At 29.8% G+C, this 25,470-nt stretch overlaps 2 protein-coding genes across 3 annotated transcripts in view; one reads left to right on the top strand and one right to left on the bottom strand.

Annotated features, from left to right (window-relative positions):
* Nucleotides 1-25,470, bottom strand: part of LOC129984835 (runt-related transcription factor 3-like) — a 75,819-nt gene that overhangs the window by 5,470 nt on the left and 44,879 nt on the right. For both annotated transcript variants that reach the window (XM_056094801.1, XM_056094802.1), the window contains exon 3: nt 6,376-6,543. In XM_056094801.1, the coding sequence (XP_055950776.1) occupies nt 6,376-6,543 (168 nt within the window). The remainder of the gene's footprint in view (nt 1-6,375; nt 6,544-25,470) is intronic.
* On the top strand, nt 11,546-14,633 carry LOC129984834 (unextended protein-like). The gene has a single exon (XM_056094800.1). The coding sequence runs from the start codon at nt 11,734-11,736 to the stop codon at nt 14,212-14,214; it is 2,481 nt and encodes an 826-aa protein (XP_055950775.1). The 5' UTR covers nt 11,546-11,733; the 3' UTR covers nt 14,215-14,633.

The following is a 25,470-nucleotide window of genomic DNA, read 5'->3' as shown; positions in this document are numbered from 1 at the left end:
GTTTAGTGGCGTAACAGAAGTAAGGAATGCCTAGTCACTTAAACAAGAGGCTAAAAATTGTTAAGAATTTAAGAAAGCTACATTTTTCTTTCTTAGCTAAAATCTCTTAAGAGTCTTTAAAAAATTGCTCCGATCAAGTTTGGAAGAATTAATGTATACACTCTGATTTTGGGCCAAGGTTAGAATAAGCTTTTAGATTCTTTTTTTTCCCATATTCAAATTTATTTTTGCATCATTAACAAAAATAAGTCAAAATTCTGTTTGGAGAGATTACACTTAAAATTAAAAAGTAAAAAAAAGTTGATATCTTTTATTCAACACTATAAAAACAAATATGTCTAAAAAGTTTTCCTCCCGTATTATTTTTCCTTTTCGTACTTTTTAACCCTTTAATAGGCCATTTTTTTCTAGTAATGGTATATTAAAGTATTTTTAGAATTGAGACAAAATTAAGAAAAATGATTAATTTAGCTCATTAGATAAATTTAATTTAATTTATTAATTAACCTACTAATTTAGCAATTGATTGATTAATAACTACGAAACAAGTTAAGACACATAGTTTTGTATGAGAAAAGAAACTCAACCATCTATGTTTTTGTTTTATTGAAAAATAGTCAGAACTTATGCCAACCTACATAATTGCAAACGAAGATTAATGAATTTGGTGATAAATGCATTTTCGATGGTCCTAGAAGGGGTTGAATCACTCTAAATTTGAAAAAGTGAAACACACAAGAATATTCTTAAGTCAAGTTTACTCAAAACCAAGGCAAATTAATATTGTTTCCAAATGCACTTCGTGGATTCTAAGGCGAGTTCTAGACTTTAGGCTTTGTTTCGTCTGATTTTAATTAAAAGAGAGAAGAAAAATGTCAAGAATTCATCACATATATTTGCAAGAAAAAGTTGATAAATGTTGGATTTTAATTTTTGAAGTCTGATTTTGAAATATTGTGTTTATACGCACAGATATATAGACTCCTTTCATGGATCTAGAGCAAATTTTTGTATAGACCAAAGATTCGGATGTCAAAACCGCATATCAGATTTAATTTGATTAATTCATTGTCTGTCTGAGTTATAGCGGTCACAAAAGCGGCGGACTGACTGCCCGACAGAAAAACGTAATTACAAATATGTTTTTTTTTTTTTTTTTTTTTTTTTTTTCAGTCTAGGAGATCTAAAAATGGAAGTTTATTGAAACATCAATGTAGAGTTTTTTGACAGTTGCTAAATATTCCCACTTTATATATGAGTCTGTAAGTCAACCATCTAACTCTCCGACTCGCCCGAAGGCCCACGGATTTAAACCATAAAACTGAATGATCGGACCGCCGCAACAGCAACATTGGCGGGAACTGCGGTTGAGTCCTAAGGGCGTCACCGGCCACGGTACAATCCTCCCCGAAGGAAGTACGTCCCGTCATCGATGGGAGGAGCCAGATCCCCCACCTATTAGTGTACCCCCCAGGGTGGCGAGATCCAACCACCATGCCGAAAGCATCTCATCCTCATTTCGAGGTGCCCCCCCCGGGGGACTATTTGAGTCTGTAAAACGCCACTCTTTAAAGTGATAAATGCATTTAAGTAGCACAAAAGGTATTTTCATATGATCTGTTTCAAATAATTAAATTCCTCGCAATCAACGCAAACATTAGAATAAATAATAGAACGAGAGGCGCATTAAAATAATTTGTGAAAGTTAGGTCTAAAATATTAAAATTACTACTATCCTCTTTAAATAAATTTTAATCTTCAATTAAACAAAAGATATTTCTTAGAAAACGAATTAAGGAAGACAATGATATTTTTTAAAAACAAATTTGAAAATTTACTAAAAATCAATAACCATTCCGTAAGGGGAGCACTTCAGTGGCGCAAGGGAAGATACTAATCCACTTTATTGAAAGATCAATAAGGAAGTTGGAATCCCTAGAGTGTACCCCTCAATTCGTCACACCAAAACTGAAATTTATTGACAAAGGGTCATCAAGTTGATTCTGGACTTCAAAAGCACCGAATCCACCCGTTGCCATGGCAGCACTACCCTCATCGTTTCCGGCACTGAGAGGTTCACGTGACCGGACGTGAGCGTCATGAAATCAGTCATCCTTCCTCCCGTATCGTGATGCCGAACTTTTGAAGGGGTTTCAAAAGTTCGAAAACAGTAAACAAGTCCCCCTGGACAACTTGGGCCAATGAGCTTTCGTCTGGCTCACAAGCACCCGTGGGGAGGATTTAGATTAAAATCTAGTTCGTTTCTAGTAATAACTATTACAATTATTATTCGACCTGATTTCAAACTATTGAATTATTAATTTCGGTATACTGTGAATGGAGAATTTGGAGCTAAGAATCTATTAAAATAATATTCCGAGTCATTAACTGTGACTAATAGGATATGGTTAAAAGGATAATGTCAGTTGCAATCGTTATGCTTAGTGAAATGTATTGTGCAATACAGAACAAGATATTTTGATGTGGCAAGTTCACATATTCTCGATATAATAATAATAAAAAATTAACAGGTTAACTCTTAAAATGATTTTTTTAAATCAATGTATATATTAAAATGGCCAATTTAAGACTTGCAAGATATTTTGGAATCGCATCTACCTACAGTCTTCATTTTATAAAAAGATTAATAATACATAGTTTAAAGTAGAGGTTCCGAAAACTTTTAAGCATTCGATCTATTTTTTTAGAAAAATAATCTATAGAGATATCGGTGAAAAGATTTTTTTTATCTTGAGATGAAAAGTATACGTCTTTTTCGAAAGAAAGTTATGAAAAAAAAATCATTTGTTCAAAAAAAAAAAACTTTTATTAAGTATAATAAATGTTTACATAAATGATAAGGAACCGTTTCAAAATTAAAGCGTACACCACAAACTTAGTTGAATATTCATAGTAAAAAGGATAGTGATTAGGCTGTTGGTGTCTGAAATGACACAAGTCGCTTGTTTACGTATTGAATTTTTAATTTTTTTTGTTTGTTTTTTGACGTGTGGTTACCATATAGCTTCATAAAGAATTTAAGTCAAAATCAGATTTTTGTTAAAGATGTAAAGATACATATACATTCAAGAACTTGTAAGAAAAAAACAAGGAAACAAAATTGAAGAATTGCTCTCTCTCTCTCTGAATTAAGTCACTGTTTAAGTAACTTTTGGATAAACCAAGTTGAGTCTTTGAATTTCTTTTTTAACTTGATGCTTCGACTTTCTGCTTGCAAAAACCGTTCAAACGTTTCATCTTCCACAAAATACCAATTTTTTTTCTTATCACCACAAGTAACATTTCGGTAGTAATCCTTCCAAGCCCTTCTTAAATCCCATCTTATCTCAGTTTTCAAATCCGCCGCCCCTTTTTTAATCACCGCCACTTCCACGCAAAAATAAATGGAGAGATACTCATCAGACTAAAAACTATTCATTTGCACGTTGGAAGAGGCAGAAAAAAAAATAACTAACCCTAAAGATAAGGCTAATACATATTAAGTCGCAAGAAAATCAGCGAACAGCACGAAACAAAAAGAGAACGCAAATGTAAATTGATGAAGACTAAAAGCGAACCCCCTTTAAAGTAAGTAAAGTCTCATTGCTTCAATACGATTTGAAACTATCGATCACTTAACTTAATTACAGCTGAAATGAGATTTAAAGGCCCTCATTTCCTAATGACCTGAGCTTTGGGGGTGGTTGTCGACCCCTAGGCACACGTGATGTATGGGGCATGTCATTTTTATCTGGGGCTGCCCTTTAAGTAGGATAAAGCACCGCTGTGGTCCCACGAACCACAACTTTCTTCGCCTTCTCGCCTCGATTAGTCGCATGTGATGGTCGACTTGCTGCTGCCACTTTTTTTCCCTAATTTTAATCGATATTTATCGTTTGACGTGCGTGGAAAAAAATAGTAATGATGGGACAATTAGTGGAGTTTAGGATAAATTTAATGAAGTCGCCAAGTGCAGTAGATTGGATGGATGGATTTAACTCTTTTGTTTTATGGAATTCAGACGCGCAGAGTGTTGGGAGTTGGCGTTGGAAAGAATAGCCATAAATTGTCTTCAATGATGATGATGGTGATGATGATGAAGATAAGAATCAAATTGATGATGTTTTTGTCATAAATGCACTCAAAACCAAAGAGGGAGAAAGGAAGCATTTGGGAAACACAAAAATCGTTAGAGAATGTGCATTTAATTTTGTTCAATTTGTCTGAAAGATTTGTTATAAATATGAAAAAGTATGAATTTCAAGGCGTATTTAAATCTTTCGTTTTGCTGAGTTTGAGAATTCAGAATTTTTGGAACTATCATCGTACCGAACAACGGCAAATTGTCTTTGGTGATAGGAATAAAATTCAAATGGATGATGCTTCTGTTTGAGATGTTTATGAAAAGAAAAAATAAGAAATAATTGACGAATCAACGACGTCAGAGATGGTTCCAGTTTAACTTCCGTTTTGTAGAGATTTGATTTGTAAGATAATTAAAAAGATGACACAGGGTAAATTTGATCTGATGATTTTGTTACTGCAATCGAAAATTGTCTCCAGTGTTGATGATGAAATTGAAAGCCATAAAAATGCAGAACGATGATATTTCTTAATCTTACAGATTTTCTTCTTAGTTTCATGATCCAGAAAAAGAGAGAATAGAAACAAATGGAAATAACAGAGTCAACGATGAATTCTTTATTTAAGTTTGTTTTGTTGGGGTTTGGTTTTCCTGATCAATAAAGAGATTAGATTGAGTAGAATGGATTTGGTTTATAGAAACTGATTGTGTGTTTTTAAACAATCAATAAGTACTTCCAATGGCAGTACTAAAAGCTGGAATCATAAACTTTCTATCATAAATGTACACGAAGATAGAAATGAACGCGAGACATAAAAATGTAAGAAAACGATTGCTTTCAATTTTACAGAATTTTAATTTGCTTCTCAATTTAAAAGACTGGAAAATATATCTAGCAGTTAATACAATCAGCACAAAATACCCAACAATATTGTTAAGGTATCTTCACGGTATTTCCAGGCATTCAAAATACTGAGCAATATTGCAAATATATCAGGCAATATTTCTCGTGTATGAAGTATGCTAAAAAAAGTACCGTAATCGCTAAAAAATTCAAATTCGAGATTTTGAGACCTAAAAAAAGTAATGAGATAAACGATTCCGTAACTGTAGAACCGTCGACTATAGATTCTTTTGCGAAAATTTATGTCATATTTATATCAAATTCGTAGTTTTTCTTTTTATCAAACTTCAAATGAAATCTTTTAAAAGGAAATATGTAGTTCATGAACATTTACAGCTCACTGCAAAACTGCTTACTGAGTAACCACTTCAGCATCGTTGGAAGAAAATCATTTAGGGGACAGAGAGAGTGAGTGTGTGAGAGAGACAGACAAACATACACACAGAGAGAAAGAGAGACAGACAGACAAACACGCACACACACACACACACAGAGAGAGAGAGAGAGAGAGAGAGAGACAGACAGACAAACATACACACAGAGAAAGAGAGAGAGACAGACAGACAAACATACACACAGAGAAAGAGAGAGACAGACAAATACACACACACACACACACAAACACACACACACACAGAGACCCTCAAACATACAGACAGACACACACACACACAGACCCTCCATACAGACAAATAGACACACACAGACCCTCCATACAGACAAATAGTCACACACATAGATAGACACCCCCCCCACACACACGGAAGTTTCCTCACCTACATAAAAATAAATCGTAAATAAAAAAAGATCCAAAGATCTACACGACAAATTTGATTGAACAGTCAACAAGTATACTTGTTGAGAATTATGATTATGGTGACAAATCAGACCGTAAGAACCTTTTCCTGCTCTCAGTTACGTTTCGTGTTGTTACGAAAATCTGACTTCTAGGAATCAACTACAATTTAGATCAGTTTAATGAGAATGTATGAGGTTTATATTTAGGAATAATAAATTTAAATATATGGTTCAACTCTGGTGGGTCGAATAATTTATCATGAAAGGAAATACTTTATCCCAAGCTGGTTGGTGTGTCCCCATGGATTCGAGCATCAGCGATTCTGTACCTATGGTTTCCCTTCCTCTTTTTTATGCAGTTTGATCTAAGCAAGACGACGAGGATAACTATTGAGTCGACAAGATCCTTTCAAAACGTAAGCACTTCACCAGAAAGAGGTCCCTTTGAACCTCCCGCCACCGGACGGAACTCACCGGCTCAACATCCAAACACTGCGACTCTCAGTATTTTAATATGATTTCAGTATTTAATATTATTTTCTGATTTGGTAAAAGTGATGGAGGTATGTAAGTAAATTTTTTCACTTACCAGAAGGTGTGGCTCCAATTCTTCTAGGGAGATCCAGAGCCCACTGTTCTGCCGTTTTCCTCCGAAATCGTTCCCACTCCCTCAGAGGGTCCACCAGGCGAGGGTCGAAAAAGGGCGACCGTTGACCAAAAGCAGTGGCAAAAGCCCGGAGATGATGGTGATGTTGCCCTATAAGAGAAAATAAAAAGATTTATTTCTGTAATTATTTGGTTTTTATGTGTCATTTTTTTAAAGATTAGATTGGCATAAATAAAAACATAAAATGAATAAAATGAAAAAAAATAATTGAAAAAAAATAAATATAATAAAATAATTGGAAAAAAAATAAATAAAAATAAATTCTTGAAATAAAAATAATTGGAAAATATTTTGATTAATAACTAATTATTATATCTCAAAGTTTAAAATATTGAAATTGATTGATGCTACCAACTGAAAACATGCATTGGTTTTAATTTATCATGCAAAGGATTCAACTTGAATTGTTCGCTGCCCATAGTTTGGTCTTTTGAGTTTTAGAAACATAACAAAAATGCATGACTGATAATTAAGAAGAAAAATGATTATTTTCATTATATATTTATTTATATAAAATTTTTTTAGTTATGCTTGATTCTTTTAAGTGGCTACATTCATTTGATATGAATGTCACCTATCAAAGCTTTTCAATTATATGAATTTTCCATTGGTAGGTTTAACCTTTTAAAGGGCCATTTTTTTCTAGTCATATTATGTTAAAATATTTTTAGGCTTGAAATTAGAATAAGAAAAGGGATTCATTTAGCTTATTAGATAAATTTAATTTGATTCATTAATTAATTTGGTTAATTAATAATTAAGTGACAAACCAAGACACATCATTTTGTGTGAGATAAAGGACTGAAGCATTTAAGTTTCTGTCTTTCTAAAAAATTTGTCAGAACTGATGCCAACCTACATAATTTCATACAAAGATTGATAAATTTTGTGGGAAGCATACTTCCCATGGCCTTAGAAAGGGTTAAGATAGGAATTTTTAACTAATCAGAAAGTTCATTCAATGCATCGAACGCAAACTTTTTTGATATTAAGACAATGATAAAATTTTGAAAGATCTGTGTATACCATAATCATTCACCAAAGGTTAAAGAATGGCATAATCAAAAACTTTCGGACTCTTCATATTGTTTGTATCCATGATAGTTTACTAATAGGAAAATTTTGAGTAGAACCAAAAAGAAATTTAATATTGTAATTGATTGTTATTTAGATATTAAAAACATTTTAATGCATTTTAAATCCGAGAATTTGCTTCCTTTGATTTTCTATTATAGATACTTCAAAAATTTTTATCACTAATGAAATGGAATTTAAAAAATTTATCTTTGTGTTTTGTCATCAAACGTTCCTAATGGACACCAATCTAAATTCTCTGCAATTATCTCAAACTATATCCCCATAAGATTTGGAACTATTTATTAAATTTATTTTTAATAATTTTAATGTATGAGTGTTTAGAAAATAAATTAAAACGATAACAGGTTCTTAAAGTATTTTAAAGCACATAAAAAAGTTATATGTTCACTAATATCAGTTTCATAAATGAATTAATTTTTTTATTTCGATTCCTTAAAATTTATTTCTAACTATGGCAACGATTAGTTGCGCCAAGACAAATTATTATATATTTTTTTCTTTGGTACGAGTGCCAATATATATGCTAAAAGACTAAAAGAATCTTTGTACGACATTTTATTCTTTTATGGTGCAATTACAGTTTCATAGTGCAATTTAGAACATGTTCTTGAAAAATACTCTTTTCTAACATATATATATATATATATATATATATATATATATATATATATATATATATATATATATATATATATATATATATATATATATATATATATATATATATATATATATATATATATATATATATATATATATATATATATATATATATATATATACATTAGAAATTTATATATTTATTTATTTAGTTATATATATATATATATATATATATATATATATATATATATATATATATATATATATACATTAGAAATTTATATATTTATTTATTTAGTTATATATATATATATATATATATATATATATATATATATATATATATATATATATATTCACATACACACAGATGTACCAAAATTGGGTGTTCGATCTATCTCGAGAACGACTATTATATTAATTATAATAATAATTTTTTTTTGTGTACATCGTATATATGAAATTGAAAATAAAAATATAATAATATATCTAAAAAATGAAACGGTAGCTAAAAATTTAATGTAACAAATATTTAATTTCCGAAAGTTGTATATCTTTAAATTTTAAATGGAAGATATAGAGAATTTCTGAGTTCAGATTATTCAGAAAATTTCTGACAAACTTTAATACATACAGAAATGTAAAAATATTGAATTTTAATCATTTTTACATATCTTTTTTTTTTTAGGAGATGAAATTTTTTATGATGGAATCTTTATAAAATACAATATATTGATGTCATAGATATTTAAGAAAATTTGATTTTAATGCGAATTTAATTCAAATTTAAAATAAAATTGTAGATTAACGTATTCTATTCTACTATCTATTCTGATTCAGGAAGATCTTACATTTTCCTTTGAGTATTTTATAATTTAAAGGTACAGAAATTTAATTCTTTCTTGGAGGTAAAAATTCACCTTTTCCTAAAGAGATTTTTATTTTATTACTTCTTATTAGGCCAAACGATCATTAAAACAAAGCAAGAGTTGATTCTTTCCAATCTTTTCTTATAGTTTTCTATATTTAAACAAACAAATGAGGAAACAAAAAATAAAAAAAGAAAGAAAGAACTGAAAGCTAACATTTGTAAGATAGGGAATGCGAAAATTGAAACTTATCAAAAAACTTTTGTCATTCAAATATTTAAGTAAAATATTTTAATTTAACTAAGTTATAACTTCTCACTAACGTCATAGCTAAGGCATTTAATGATTCGCGTTCCACCAAAGTTTAAAAAAATTAATAATAGCAAATTTATGTAATATAAATAGAATATTCACTTTAGATTAAAGAAAAAAGCCAGACTTTTGAATGAATTTCTTTTATTTGTTTATTTTGCGTACAGAAAACTATAAAATAAAAAGAAGAAATCTTGTTAATAGGATGTCGGTCGCAAAAGCTAATCAAAAGAGAGAAGCGGAGAATGTTCGAAATCAAGGAAATTCTTCGACACTACAAAGTAGGCGGCTCACATTTAATAGTGGAACAAGACACGAAATTAGCCACCAGTAATTGCTACGCCACAGGTGTCCCATATCCTCGTCTGGAAAATGCAATCAATTTTATTTCAGACGTTTTTTTTTTTTTTTTTTTTTTTTTTTTTTTTTTATCCCTATGTTTGTTAGAATCGTTTTATTCGTCGAATTTCTTTTTTCTAAATTTTTTTGTCTCTTTTTTTTGGTTACTGTTTGTTGAATCTTACAAAGAAAACTTGGCAAGTTTATTTTTCCACTAAGTTTTATCTTTTTTTTTTTGGTATCCGATATATTTTTTGAATTACTATGATTGTATAAAATACTCAAAAAGAAATATTTTTTACGTTGCAAACTTTGACCAAGCATACATCACAAGAATTTCCTTTATCAATTAAAGAACACAAACTCTATTCATGAAAGAACAATAAATATATTAATTTATCGTTTGGTTTGTTTCTTTCAAAAAATTTATTTCATTTGCAATGTAGCAAACGATAAATTTACATATTTATTTGCAAATAATAATAATAATGTGCTCAAATGCAACTATGAACATAGTATTAAATTTTATTAAGAGGAATGCCAACGAAATTTATTAATTATTCAAGATAAATCTTTTCATCAGGAAATTTCTTTCAAGTATGGCATATTTTGAAGAATATAAGATATTTTGTGAAATCCTATTTATTTTTATGTGGTCATCATTTAGAGAAGAATTAAGTTGTTAATTAAAAATTAAGTATACATTTTTATTCAAAAATATAATTATAACTTATAAATAGACTTGAGATTATGTTAAGATGAAATTATTATGCAAGTTATGATTCGAATTCAATGAAAAATATTTTTAAATGTAGCTTTAAATATTGCTTTGCGAATCGGCACAAAATAGAATAAATTTGAATTTATAACAATTTTTTTTCATTTATTATTTAACGGAGTTTTCACCCAAGTAATTATAATTAAATGGCAAATGCAAATTTTTCATGCGTTGGCCATTTTCTTCTAAATTTTAATCAAATAAAAAAAAGTTTGAAATTGTAGGTACATTTAAGTGTTTTAACATTCAAATTTCAATTCTGAAATATTTAAAGCTTTTATTATTTTCTTTAAATTTAAGTTAAAGAAGTGTCAATACAAAACTTCAAAAAGTTCATAAAAAGTAATTAAAATTTCATATTATTTCATGAACACCATTAATTACTTTCTTTAAAAATATAACATTATGGGAAAAATAACTAAACATTAATAAAAAAGAATTAAAAAAAATAGGTGCAGAAGTTTAACTATTATCTGGAAATAATATAAAATAAAGATCCATCGAATAATCTAATTCGTATTAGTTTTTATAGTAACCAATAAGAACACAGGCAATATGAATACAAATGCTGTTCGGCCAATTACTTTATCTAAACTATAATTCTTTTGGTTAGAAAAATAAATATTCCAATATTGTTTGACACTTAATAGTAAGTAGCATTATAAATGCAATTAATTTTAAAATGTTATGTTAAAATCTGTGTTAAATAAGCTTTCGCTATTTTTTGAATAGTATCGCACATTGACATTAATAGGATTTATTAAGGATTAATAATTAAAAAAAATATAGAATATAAGCTTATATATATATAGAAAATGAGCTTTTAAAACTCAGCCAAATTGAAAAGAACCTTTTTCCCTCTCATACAGAAAAATATTTATAAATAAGCGAAAGTGTAGCAACAAACTTGATGAATGGGACGATTTTGATAAGAGCGTTTTTCATCGCCTCAGAAATCGAACCTTTCTCCCCTCCCTTTTTTCTCTTCCTCTCTGCATCCGCTCGCAAAGCCTGCATAGTAGTGCCATCTATCGGCAGTGATTTCTAAATCGAATCTTTGGCCTTTCATTGTAACAGCAGAATTTAACGTAGGCATCACGCTATTGCTTGCTCTCCTAAAATATCTTTACACTGCTGCTTTAAGAAAGAAACATTTGCTCATCTTCTCATCAGAAACAAATCTGTGATAAACCCTGACATTCGAAAAAAATCGATGATTTGAAGTCGACTCTCCTGCGCTGAGTGAAGAATTCTCCTCTCCTATTGATCGTGTGCTTTGACATGTGCCATCGTTTAGCGCTGTGTTTATATTCAATTCTAAATTTGCTACCAATTATATCCTTTTCTCATGAAATAATGGTGAATGGAGATACCAATTTTGGAAGCTTATCTACAATCGAATCTGTTATTTCGAATCGACTGGCAGAAAACGATTTTAAAAAGTACTCAGTGAACTTACAGAATATTGACCCTGAATTTCATGTGTTTATTGATCTGGATACCGAGAGCAATCACTTCGGTACGAGTTATAATGATTTCAAAACCACTCAAGCAAATTTGTACTACAATATTAGTGGATCTAATATCGATATAAATTTCGATGAATCGTTATACGGATCTGATACTCCTCATCAAGTGTGCATTCGTCATAAACCGAGAAAAGATCGTATCTCGAAGGAGGAAGAGAACGTTGTCGTGAGCTCGTGTAAAAAACGTCCGGCTCTCATAGGCATTCGCGTCAGCAATGATCGTGCTTCCATTTCTGATGATGGTATAATCGAACTTCCAGCAAACACCAAAGTGAGAATGCTCTTATTTGGATTGGAATTTTCGAACGAAACCGAAATTGCATTTACCACCATAGGAAAATCAAGAGGAAGTAGGTGCGATGACTTGCCGTTAATTAAAATAATTTCTCTATCTTCCAGTGATGTTCTGTCAGACAGAATAATAGAAATTGACCTCTCGCTTCCCATTTCTACTAATGGTGATTTGTATTATATGTGCTTTAAGAATGCCAAAGAGACGATTTCGCAATGGATTCACCAAGGAAATGAACCGTGGCTGTCACTGAAATCTGTTGGACGATTCCTTCCAATAGAATTGCAGTCGATTATCATTTTCTTTCTTCTCATATTATCAGGACTGTTTAGTGGTTTGAATCTTGGACTTATGGCTCTGGAATGTACCGAACTCCGGGTTCTGGAAAAGTGTGGAACTGAATCTGAAAAGAGACATGCCAGGAAAATATACCCTGTGAGAAAAAGAAGTAATTACTTGCTTTGTTCATTGCTTCTTGGTAATGTGTTGGTCAATAATACCTTGACAATCCTGCTCGATGATTTAACTTCTGGTATGATTGCTGTTATTTTGTCTACATTTGGAATCGTTATCTTCGGTGAGATCATACCACAAGCAATTTGTTCTCGCCATGGATTGGCAATAGGCGCTAAGACACTGTGGGTGACGAAACTCTTTATGATCCTGACATTTCCTCTTTCATATCCTATCAGCAGAGTTTTAGATTTTGTGCTTGGAGCAGAGATTCGAACTGTTTATAACAGAAAGCGATTAATGGAATTTATCCGCTTGACAAAGGATGATAATGATTTGCAGAATGAAGAAGTTGACATCATATCAGGTGCCCTAGAATTGACTAAAAAGACTGTTGCTGACGTGATGACAAAAATTAACGATGTCTTTATGGTTCCTATCACTTCAGTCCTGGATTTTGAAACCGTATCCGAAATAATTAAGCAAGGTTATTCCAGAATTCCTGTGTATGATGGTGACAGAAGCAATGTTGTGGCCCTCTTAAATATAAAAGATTTGGCATTCGTTGATCCAGATACTCAGACGCCTCTGAGGACTTTATGTGAATTCTACAACCATCCAGTGAACTTTGTTTTCGAAGATACGACTCTAGATGTCATGCTGAATGAATTCAAGAAAGGGAGGTCACACTTGTCGCTTGTTAGACGTGTCAACAACGAAGAGGACGGCGATCCATTTTACGAGCTGTTGGGTATTGTGACCCTGGAAGATGTGATTGAAGAAATCATACAATCTGAGATTATTGACGAAACGGATGTCCTTACTGATAACAGAAGAAAGCACGTACGCAAAGAATCCCAAATCAGACAAGACTTTTCGGATTTCGCCAGGCTTGGCGTCGGAGACAAAAAACTTACCACCATATCGCCTCAACTAGCATTGGCGACATATCAATATCTTTCAACTTCAGTTGATCCTTTCAAAAGTCAATACATCTCTGAAAGTGTTTTGAAGAAGCTCATGGCACAAGATGTGTTTCTAAAATCCAAAGTGGGAAAAGAGGGATATGAGCCTTCGAATATTCTGTTTCAAGCTGGAAAAGCTGCAGATTATTTCATTCTTATCTTGGAAGGTCGCTGCTTAGTTACAGTGAGCAAAGAGAATTTAGTGTTCGAAGCTGGCCCTTTTGCAACATTTGGATTACCTGTTATCACCATGAATACAAGTGAACAAGATCTGCAAGGTTCTAGCAGCAGTACTGAGAGTGCTCCTTACAGAGTTTTTATCCCTGATTATACTGTTGTGGCAACTGGTGAAACTGTTTATATGAAAGTGCATTTCGCTATATATCGCTCAGCTGTAACGGCTACTTTATTAGAAAGACAACAAAAACAGGATTCGGATTCTAGGGAAGTTTCGAAAGCGGAGTCAGGTCGGAATTCACAATGTTCCAATTCAAAAGATACTTCTGAAGACTTATCTGTCTAATGAGTAATGTGTATCAAAATTGCATACTGTCAATCAAATGTTAGGTATAGGGGTAGTTCTCATAAATTCCGAATGGTGTGATAAATATATTCCTGTGAATTTCTGTTGAGATATTTTTCTTTAAATAGATCTACATATTTGGCCAAAGAATCTCCAAAAACTGCAAAATATCATGCAATAAGTGTGTTCTTTAGAACTAGTGAAATAGAAATGCCATATTCGATGTTTTATTTCATAATCAAGCATTATGAAATATAAAACGGTCGTCCTAATGTGTTCATGAAATAAGTGTTGTTTTGTAAATTGTTGTGTAAATGTAAGAATTTATTTAGCAAACTGTTAAATTAGTGCCATTATCATCATATAAATATATATATTTATCGTTTATATATTTACAATAAGTTTTGCTCATAAGAATCTGACCAAATCTGTGATAATGTTTATGTTTGTTTGCTCACGGTAACTTACATTTCATTATTACCTACATTTAAATAAGAAATGTTTAAGTACTTTAAGAGCTTATAAACTTTGAATAACGTTAAAAACATACTTAAATTAAATTTTAAGCAATTTCTTTTTACTGTTCTTGTTATATTTATATTTAATTCTGAAATATAATTTATTCTATATTAATATATAAAATCCGATCAGTAAGAACACTTTTATCTGAACTGCTTTGGAACTTTTATAAATATATTGCAAATACAAAACTCATGAAATCAAAAGTAAATCTATGCAACAAAAATCAATGCATTTATTGGTGTATCTATTATAACTGTAATTTGAATGAAAAGCTTTTATTTTCAATTTAAAGTAGCAATAGAATGAAGTACAAATTTCCATGAAATTTCCTGATACTCATATTCATATACATACATATATATGTATATTGTTGTTATTAATAAATATGTACACTAGAATTAGTTTACTGAAATTATTTAGATTCAAATAATTTCATTTTCTACTTGCGTGTTTTTTAGTTCTTCAAAGCAATAGATGTATAATAAATGTAAAAATTTGCTTTTAATAATTATTTACTTTTATTACTTGGCAACTGTCATATATAAAATGTTGATTTAAAAAACTTATAATTTTTACCACAATTACAAGTGGTTGAGAAATAATCTCAACTATCGATCAACGACATTGTTATGTATTTCGCATACCATCTTTAGTGTAATTTACATTGATATACATTCAATTGCTTTACAAAATGTGATGTTTTAATTATTTTTTCGGTGAATTTAATATTTTTTATTTTATTTAATGTTTAAGGGTAAAATGCTGTTTTTAGCAAAATCAATATTTTTTTCTTAAATACAGATAATTCAAATCCCTTCCTTTCGAAATTTAAAATTAAATATTTCATTATTTTTCATTTTCCTAATTGATTTAAATTTGGCAATAAGAAACTGCGTCAGAAAATCAGAAGTAAATTGAAAACTTTCTTTACATTTCGTTGGCGCTCTTTTATTCATTTAAAAGCGATAATACAGCAATTAAAATGGGCTTTATTTAACATTTAAATGAATCAATCATTCCATCCTAATCAATGGCATTTCAAGATGACAACATTTGCATGACTGCATCCAAATAAATATTTGGTCAAATGTATATAAAAGTTATAGACATATTTAAAAAAAATTAACTTTAAATACCAGAAATAAATATTCCAAATGAAGAGATTTTTATTTCATACGAATAATCTAACTTGTATCGACTTATACAATTTCTACCGGTCATTATATCATGCAATAAAAATAGAAGACATAAAATTTCTGAAATTCTCACTAGCAAGTGGCAACGGAGTCTGGCTTTGGATTTTTAATTGTACGATGTAGAAACTCAAGAAACTCGGCATGTTCTGTTCAATTTTTAATTAAAATATGCATAATTAAATATGTAATATATATTATCTCGGACAAAAAAAAGAGTTAATTTTGTATACTTTAAGTACTGGTATTTTAGTTCAGTTTTAATATGTAATGCCAATAAAGCTTGAGTGTAACTTGAAACACTTTATAATTGTCCGTGATGAGAAAAATTTGTGCAAAAGTATGGAAAGTTTATTATAACTAGTTTATTTAATATTTTATTTATTTAAATTTAATTTAATAATGACTTTTTTTCAGAATTGCTGTTGATATATGACTTTATTAGAAGATAAACTAAACAGCATTTTTTTATTGGTTCAACTAAATTCTTGAAAATCCAAAATGAACTTAGGAAGAACCTAAGTTCCACACAAAAATTTTGTACTCATGTACATGAAAAAATTTAAAGAAGCCATAGAAAAAACGAAAATAACTTTCCATTCCGAATTAGCTACGAATTAGCCGGATTAGCGATGTCCTTGTCATCTGACCGGGGGCTCAAAATCACGAGGTCCGTTTTAAAATAGCCCTAGTGTTGCTTTAAAACGGGACGTTAATATAACAAAACTAAACCATTTTCTGTTTATTTATATATCAGTGGTGATTGCTGATTATTTTAACAGTTACGATATAAATAATAATATGGAGTTTTAATTAATTAATTTTTTGCATAATATATTTAGATAGCATTGCGATTTATTATTGTTTATCTTTTAATGTCTACTTTTAGAAATAATATTGCAATCACCTATGAATAAAATGTGCTTTAATTTTCAATAGCTACTTTGTCGAATATAAATTTATTAGTGATTTTTTTATTTATTCAACAATTTTCACGAATAATTTATGTTTTTAATCCCTATTTAACTTTTCTTAAATTCTCAGTTCTATTTTTAATGTCTGGCAACAGTTTTTGTTTACAATATTGGTCCTTATAGATCTCGTGACAAATAAACATTAGAAGTTCGGTTTGACGAAATCAAAGATTCAAATATATGGTATTTAATAGCAAAAACAAAAAAGCTCAAGTTAATACTTGACATAAATATATAAAAAATAAAATTTCGTTTCTATTAATAAATAATCAAAATTTAGTAATTCTTTTTATGTGTAAAAAGTTCGTAACAATAAAAAAAAAGGAGTATTTTCTTAGCAGCTCGTACCAAAATGCATATCCAAAAGGATATTATTTTAAAGCTTTAACCCGCTGTTTTATTTGACGATTGCATCCATCTCAAATAACAAGACTCTGCTCTAACGAACTTCGTGCGTGAACCAAAATGATTTTTTTTCTACTCGCCAAAATTAGCATCATGCAGTTACACTACTACGACAACAACAATTGAATATTTTTCTCCCCAGTTGGCACCAAAACAATTCATGACTTTCTACAAATTGACAAGGTCAAACATAAAAAAAAATCCACAAAGAAATATGAGAATAAATAACTGGTAACTTCTAAAAAATTTATTTTCCAAGATTTCAGCTGGAAACAATTCAGATATGTATGTATTTAAGTTAAATGAAGAATCACCTCAAAGTTTCTCATAAAAATATTTGTTTTTCTGTGTCACAATTAAAAACATTTTACATTATTGAAATTAAAAACCGATTTCAAAGAAAATGTTTGTACCACGACTGAGAAGCAAAAATGGGGAAAGATCAAAAACAAGTTTTCCACATTATTAATAGGTTACCGAGAGGTATATTTATGAGTTTCCAAAATGAGAAGAAACATTTATTTATAACTGTAATTCGAAATACTAATTTATGTATTTCTCTATGGATTCTTTATTTATAGCCTCATTTCTAAGTATAAATGAGTTTATCTTTAAACAGAAAGAATAAAAAGTACTAGACATAAATGGATCAGATACACGATATAATGATTCTATTTAATACATTTAATAATAGTTGTCTTCATTTATATGCATAATCATTTTCTCTTTAACTTTATTGGACGGATTCAATTTGTGTATTTATATATCGTTTTCATCTATGGATAGTTCCAACATATAAAAATCTGTTTCGAACAAAATACCACTGTAATACCACTTTACTCTAGATTAGTCAAAAGGCTCATGATAAATTTGAAATTAGCATTTTTTGTTGGCGAGAGCGTTTAGTTGGATCGGGTACTTTAACCGTAACTGGAGACGGGAGTTATAACGACTTCGCGCTGTTCAATAGCTCTGACTTGACTATCTCTCTCTCTTTTTTTTTTTTTTTTCCTTGAACACAATTCTCAGTACCTTCAAGTAATACTTTTAGCAGTACGTTGGCAGAAGTCCAAGTTTGAACACATTCATATAACCGAGTTATTCTTTTTCAAAGTTTTCTTTCCTATTTATGATGCCATTGACTCCACATCTCCGAGATTGAAAAAATATATGTCGCATTAGTTAATTTCTGCATATTTTGCATTGCAATCAATATTGTATTCTTCATTTTTATTTATTAACATAAGTGCCATCCCATGATATATAAACGAAGTAAGTATTCATCAAGAGATTGTTTAGGTTTTTCTCATAATATCTTTCCAACATTTATTATTATAACATTTAGTATATTTAGTATTATGTATTTTCAGAATGTATTGTGTATCCAAAATAAATTCCAATGTTGTTTATAAAAGACAAAAAAAAAAAAATAACAATGGAATCTCTTTGACTCCAATGAAATTTATGGAGGGATGAGGATAGTTTACATCTCTGGAAGATGACGAGGAAATCACCATACTTTTGTCTACCGTTTTTGATCATATTGGTTACGAATGCAAATCGGAGGGTTGAGTTTATAATCTTTTTCCTCCGATTCATGTCAGTCATGTTTTGATCTATTAAATCAATAGAGGTTTAAAAAAAATAAGATCGTGATATTAAATAGTTTAGTTGAATGCCCCAAAACTCTCTGTATACGCGGCATATATTTTTTATTTCTTTGCGCATAGTTTAATTATTTTTGTATTTCATTTTTAAGCAACACGAAAGCTACTTTGGGACGTACCTTGTAATTTCAAGCGAGAGTTACATGAAGAGAATTATATCTAAGCTAGCAAGAGAAATTAAACTTTAGAAATTGCTTTAGATAAGAAATTAAACAAGAGAAATTGCTTTAGATAAAAATATAATAAAAGTCTTCAAATATACAAAATACTTTTTATGGTATGTTCAGAGACTATTTTGAGAATGTCATTAAAATAAATTTTTGTAATTATATTTTATGATTATTATCGCATAGAAGCTTTAATTTAAGCAATAAAAACTTGTTTAATTTCCACAGATGCTTTTAAAAATTATATTTTAAAGTTAAAAAATTAACAAAAATTTCCAGAAACCTGTGAGACATTAAAATAAAATTAAAAGGATAAAATTTCAAATAAGGAATGATTGGATATTTTTATAAAGTGTTCTAAGGACGTCGCTTTTTAAGCAAAACATTCAAACGCATTATCTTTATTTTCTCGTATACGAAGTACTTAGAAAGAATTATAATGGACAACAAATTCGGATTCAAGATTTTGACGAATCTCCAAGTTTTAAAGTTTTCCGAGTTCGAAAAACATATTATTTTAATTATATTTGTCTATTCTAGAAATATGATAATTAAAAAATGCTAAGAATGTAAACGCCAGTGAACTACATAACTACAAAACGCAAATAGTTAAATATATAAAATTCGGCACACTGGTTTAGCATCTAAACTATCGATTTTTATCGAATTTTGAACCAAGTCTATCGAAGAGTTGGCCCTTTGTCGGTCTGTACTTTCGTAAGAATGTAAACACATTAATTCATAAACTCAACAACTTTAATCAACAAAATTTGATATATTAACTTTTACTAAAATTTTAGTTCGGTGCTAATCGTTAGATAGAAAGTGACTCTAAATACATATTCTCAGAATAGATTCAGTAAGAATGCTAGATTTTTGCTAAAGATCTATATTTCTGCGGCAATTGCCTGAGCGAAGATCGAACCTGCAACGCTAAGCTCCATAGCCGCGTGACATAACCACTAGACAAAAGTGATCACCTCTGTCCAGGGACTGTTAACTGGCTTATGAAGCTAGCGACACATTTCGCACTATAGTTCATTAATATCATCCAAGACATTCAAGTCATCACCTAAGGTCCACACTTTTATAGGGGGTAGACCGTTTTGGAGAGTATACAAGAAAGTTTCGAGAAGACCTCTCCCTCTGGTTTTTAATAGTACTCTGTGTATGGTAACAACTAAAAAATTTCAAACATTATTAGAATGATTTTTCCTTTGCCACTCACTAGAAATCGAACGCTTGTAAAAATCTAGATAAATTCAAGAGGAAACAAAATGTATAAAAGTTTTCAATTCTTCTATCAAATGGGCTCAGATAATTGTTAATAGCTCCGAAGTTTCCTTACAACAATGCAATGTAACCAAAAATTAACCCTTTACTTTAAAAAATGATTACAAAAAAGCCATATGTATTTCCATTTTTTTTTTTTTTAATTCAGTAGGTGAAGTTTCAATTAAAAAAAATAATAAATACTGAATGATTTGAAGTTATTGATATTGCAGTTCTTGTTTCTATGCTGTTTCAATGATACAAATTGTTTATCAAATTTAAATTTGTAATCCATGAATGACGTGACTTTTGGGCTGATAATTAAATTGAATGACAGAAGCTATTGAGACAACCGATTTATCAACTTTTCATAGAATTTGATAAAAATCCATTACCAACAGGATGCGTCGTGCGCGATTAATTTGTGTTTTTAATTATTCTAAAAATTTTCAAATGGAAAAAAAATTGAGGCTTTTTTAATAAATACGAAACATTTCTCCATCTAAATGCCCATTTTTTTAAATTTTTTAATTTTTAAAAAAAAAAATATAAAGATATTTTTCGGGTAATTTTTTGTAATATTTTAAAAAAAATAACATTAGACAAAGAAAACAAACTGTGTCCGAAGCCACAACATATTGTTAAGATATTAGCATAATAAAGAGTAGATAAAGAAACAAATAAATAAATAAAAGAATATTTAAAAGATAACGTTGCTTTTTTTCTTCAATTAAATTTAGAGATATTTAACTTTCCTAATTAAAGTTGGAAGTCAAATAAAAAAACTTGTGAAAAACTAAGAGCTAATCAAATATTCGAGGATTTTTTCTCTTAAGTTTAATTTTAAACTAACGAAATTTTAATTTACGTTTTCAGCTAATTTTTTCTCATTTTTTTTCTATCTTCTTAAAAAAAAAAACATTTCTTTTGCTTCCAAGTAAATCCTTTTTTCTTTTCTTTTTTACCAATTACATCTTCAAATATGAGTCTAGGTCAACCTATAAAGAATATTTAATCTTGAAAAAAAGGCTTAATTTTATTTTTTATCTACAATTCTGGACATTTTACTCAAACCCAAATAATCTTTCAATTCAAGATAAAAAAATCGAAAATCTATATTGAAATGTCTAATCACTTTACTCTTATTGCAGAAGTTTCAGGCGTAAAATTGTTCTTTTTATCTATTCAAAAAAAAAAAAAAAAAAAAAAAAATCGCATTTTTAATTTTTATATCCGATATCAGCTTATAAATAAAATTTAGAACAATTCGGGTTAAATGTAGACGAACAATCGGAATTCGGAACTACCCGACAAGCTTGATCACTATAATCTAATCACATATTTTATTCTATGTCGAAAAATGATTCCTTAAATTCTAAATTATTATCACCATCTTATTATTATCCATGTTTGATATCTCTGAAGTCTGGACACCGTTACATATTTTATTCGAAGTCAAAATTCATTACTAAAATTTTATCATCATCTTACGATTATCCGTCTGGTCCATCCGAAATCTGGTCACCGTAATCTAACCACTTATTTTATTCTAAATCAAAAGTTAGTTCCTTAAATTCTAAAATCTTATCATCATCTTATGATTATAAGGATTTATTATGATTCTGGTCCATCAGAAGTCTAGTCACCGTAAACTAACCACATATTTTATTCTAAGTCAAAAGACAATTCCTTAAATTCTAGAATCTTATCACCATCTTATGATTATCCATGTATGGTCTATCTGACCGTAAACTAACCACCGTCACCGTAAAATAACCACATATTTAATTCTTCGTCAAAAGGCAATTCCTTAAATTCTAGAATCTTATCACCATCTTACGATTATCTATGTCTGGTCTATCTGAAGTCTAGTCACCATAAACTAGCCACATATTTTATTCTAAGTCAAAAGACAATTCTTTAAATTCTAGAATTTTATCAAATCTTACGAATATCTATGTCTGGTCCATCTGAAGTCTAGTCACCGTAAACTAACCACATATTTTATTCTCAGTCAAAAGACAATTCTTTAAATTCTAAAATCTTATCACCATTTTACGATTATCCATATCTGATCCATCCTAAATCTGGTCATCATAATCTAACAAAATATTTTATTCTAAATCAAAAGGCAATTCCTTAAATTCTAGAATTTTATCACCATCTTACGAATATGTATGTCTGGTCCATCTGAAGTCTAGTCACAGTAAACTAACCACATATTTTATTCTCAGTCTAAAGACAATTCTTTAAATTCTAAAATCTTATCACCATTTTACGATTATCCATATTTGATCCATCCTACATCTGGTCATCATAATCTAACAAAATATTTTATTCTAAATCAAAAGGCAATTCCTTAAATTCTAGAATTTTATCACCATCTTACGATTATCCGTATTTTAAAACAACCATATAATAAAATTTATTCCAAAAATCGCACGCGACTGCTATCCATCATAACAGAACCATTTAACCAACTCTTTCATTAAGCTAAACCTAATTTATATTTTATTTCGCTGGATTTTAAGCGCACCTGTTCGGACATATTAATACCACCCCTCTCCGAACAGAAAACAGACAATAAAAAATCATATCAATCTACTAACTTATTCAGAAGAGTCGGACGAAGCTCCCGGGCATTTATGTCATTGTCTGGCAAAGGCCAAGCCCGCCTACTGCTGTGCACGCTGCCCTAGGAATGGGTTTGTCGGCACGAACAAAGGGAAAATAATAGAACGATCGCGGAAGGTATCCTCTTGGGGACCTGTCACCGTGGGAACGATAACAGCTTGCGACCGAACGGTGGAGGGGGAAAGCTAACATAGATGCAAAAAAACTCATCGGTTGGGATTGAAAAACGTACCGTCAAGGAAGGGAGGGTTGAACGGCGATTTTTGCCAATATGAGTGATGTGTTGTTGTGGTAGCGAGATCTTTTTGCACTCATGAAAGTTCTAAGTTTGCAGCAGTCTCTTACTATTTGAGTTTCGAGTTCTATACAGACATTAATCGAATTGGCGCTATTTGATTTTATTTTTAGAGTTTTGTTCTCTTTCTTACAACGAGTTTTGGAATTTAAAGTAATACAAAATTTACAATAAATTCTAAATTTGCAATAAAAGATTATTAGAACGTTGAATCTGGCCGAAATTCAAAAATCTTCGCCCGGATTACTCCAGAACTATTCTAATCGTTTGCTAGTGGTTTACAATTACGGCACTCGGAAGCTGATTTGAAAATCCAAAGAGACACGTTAATCTATGAATTAAATCAATTTCAACCAATGCCCATTTTCCATAGAGACTTATAGACATTTGTGACGTAAAGTTACCTCGCAACAAATTATCGCTCTATATTTCTAACAGCATAAAAATGATCAGATTACTAGAAAATGTTAATTTTTTTTTAATTCCTTATGTTTTAATTTAGATGATAACACAATTTTATTCAGGACTTCACTGTCATTTTCTGAAACATATAATAAAAAATTGATTGGATGAATGATGGTAAAATTGCTTTTTGAATAAATGAATAGATTTACTATTTGAGTTTCGAATTTCATACAGATATTAATCGCACTGACGCCATTTGCTTTTTGTTGAATTTTGTACTCTTTCTTACAACGAATTTTGGGATTTAAAGTAATACAATATTTACTAAATTTGCAATAAAAGATTACTAGAATGTTGAAATTCAGCCAGAACTCAAATATTTTCACATTCGCATTTGTACAGCCAGATTACTTGAAAACTATTCTATATAATATATTCTATTATAATTACAAACTCGAAAGCTGATTTATAAATTCAAGAGGATCGTGAACGTTAATCGTTAATTAAATTAATTCAAACCAACGTCCATTTTCTGTAGAGACTAATGGACGTTTGTGAAATAACCTTGTGACCTTGCAACAAATTTGTCACAATACATTTCTAATAGTATAAAAATGATCAGATTATTAGAAAATGTTTAAAAAAAATCATTAAAAATTTCTTTTAAATTATAATTTAATTTAAATGGCGACACAATTTCATTTAAAACTTCAGCAGTCAGTTTTTGAAACATGTAAATTACAAATTGAATGGATATATGACGGTAACTAAATTTGCCTTTTGAGTTACTTGTTTAACAGAGCATTATTGGTGGCGTACTGGAGTACTGGTTAAGAATCCAGTATTCCTCGAACCTTTTCCTATTTATCTGATCTCTAGAATTTAAAAAAAAAAAATACCGTGATGGTAGGCTTCTATGAGAAAACAAGAAAGAATATTTAAATATGGTTCAAAATAAATCTTGTAAGGAAATTATTTTGCATGATTTGTTTTTTTTCTTCAATTTCCTATTTTTTTATCATATTTCATGCTCAGATCATAAAAATGTAGAAAAACAAAAAAAGTATTCTCACGAGGATAAAAATAATGTTCGATTTAATGTGAGAAAAGGAAGCATTTGTTTTATAATTGTTTGTGGAATACCAATCCGCATGTAATAAATATAAATTTGTGAATTGTATTATAAGTTAATAAAAACAAATATTTATTATATTTGTAGAATTGTACAGTAAGTTCTATCAAGCAGTTTACAGACTGTATTACAAAATTATGTAATATAGTATGCAAACTACATGCACACAAAGTTTTATATTTCCAAATTATAGCCAGTAATTACCCAAAATGATAATATATCTCAAGGACCGAGGGACCACATTGGTAATTAATGATATACTACTTATTTAATTGGATTATAAAATTCAAAAAGTTATAATTTTCGTTTTTAATATGAAATTTAATATTTTGTCGTTTTCCCCCCAAGCTCCAATGGACCTTTAAAACCGACGATACTAGAGAACAAGATGAATTTATTACCAAACGATATGTATAATCATTGTCACTTTTTGACGAAATCTCTGTAAGGATGCAAGCACCTGTCATTTCAGTGAAATATATTTCCTATCCTCTCTTTGAAAACAGTTGCTACCATCGATGTGAGATAGCTTTAACATTCCTTTGAAGTTCCTTATTGGTCTGGAGCTATGTCTTCAGCATCCTAGCCAG

Source organism: Argiope bruennichi, chromosome 9, assembly GCF_947563725.1.
Source record: "Argiope bruennichi chromosome 9, qqArgBrue1.1, whole genome shotgun sequence".
Taxonomy (NCBI): Eukaryota; Metazoa; Arthropoda; class Arachnida; order Araneae; family Araneidae; genus Argiope; species Argiope bruennichi.
Note: the sequence above shows the minus strand (reverse complement) of the source record. Positions and strands in the feature narration are given on the sequence as shown.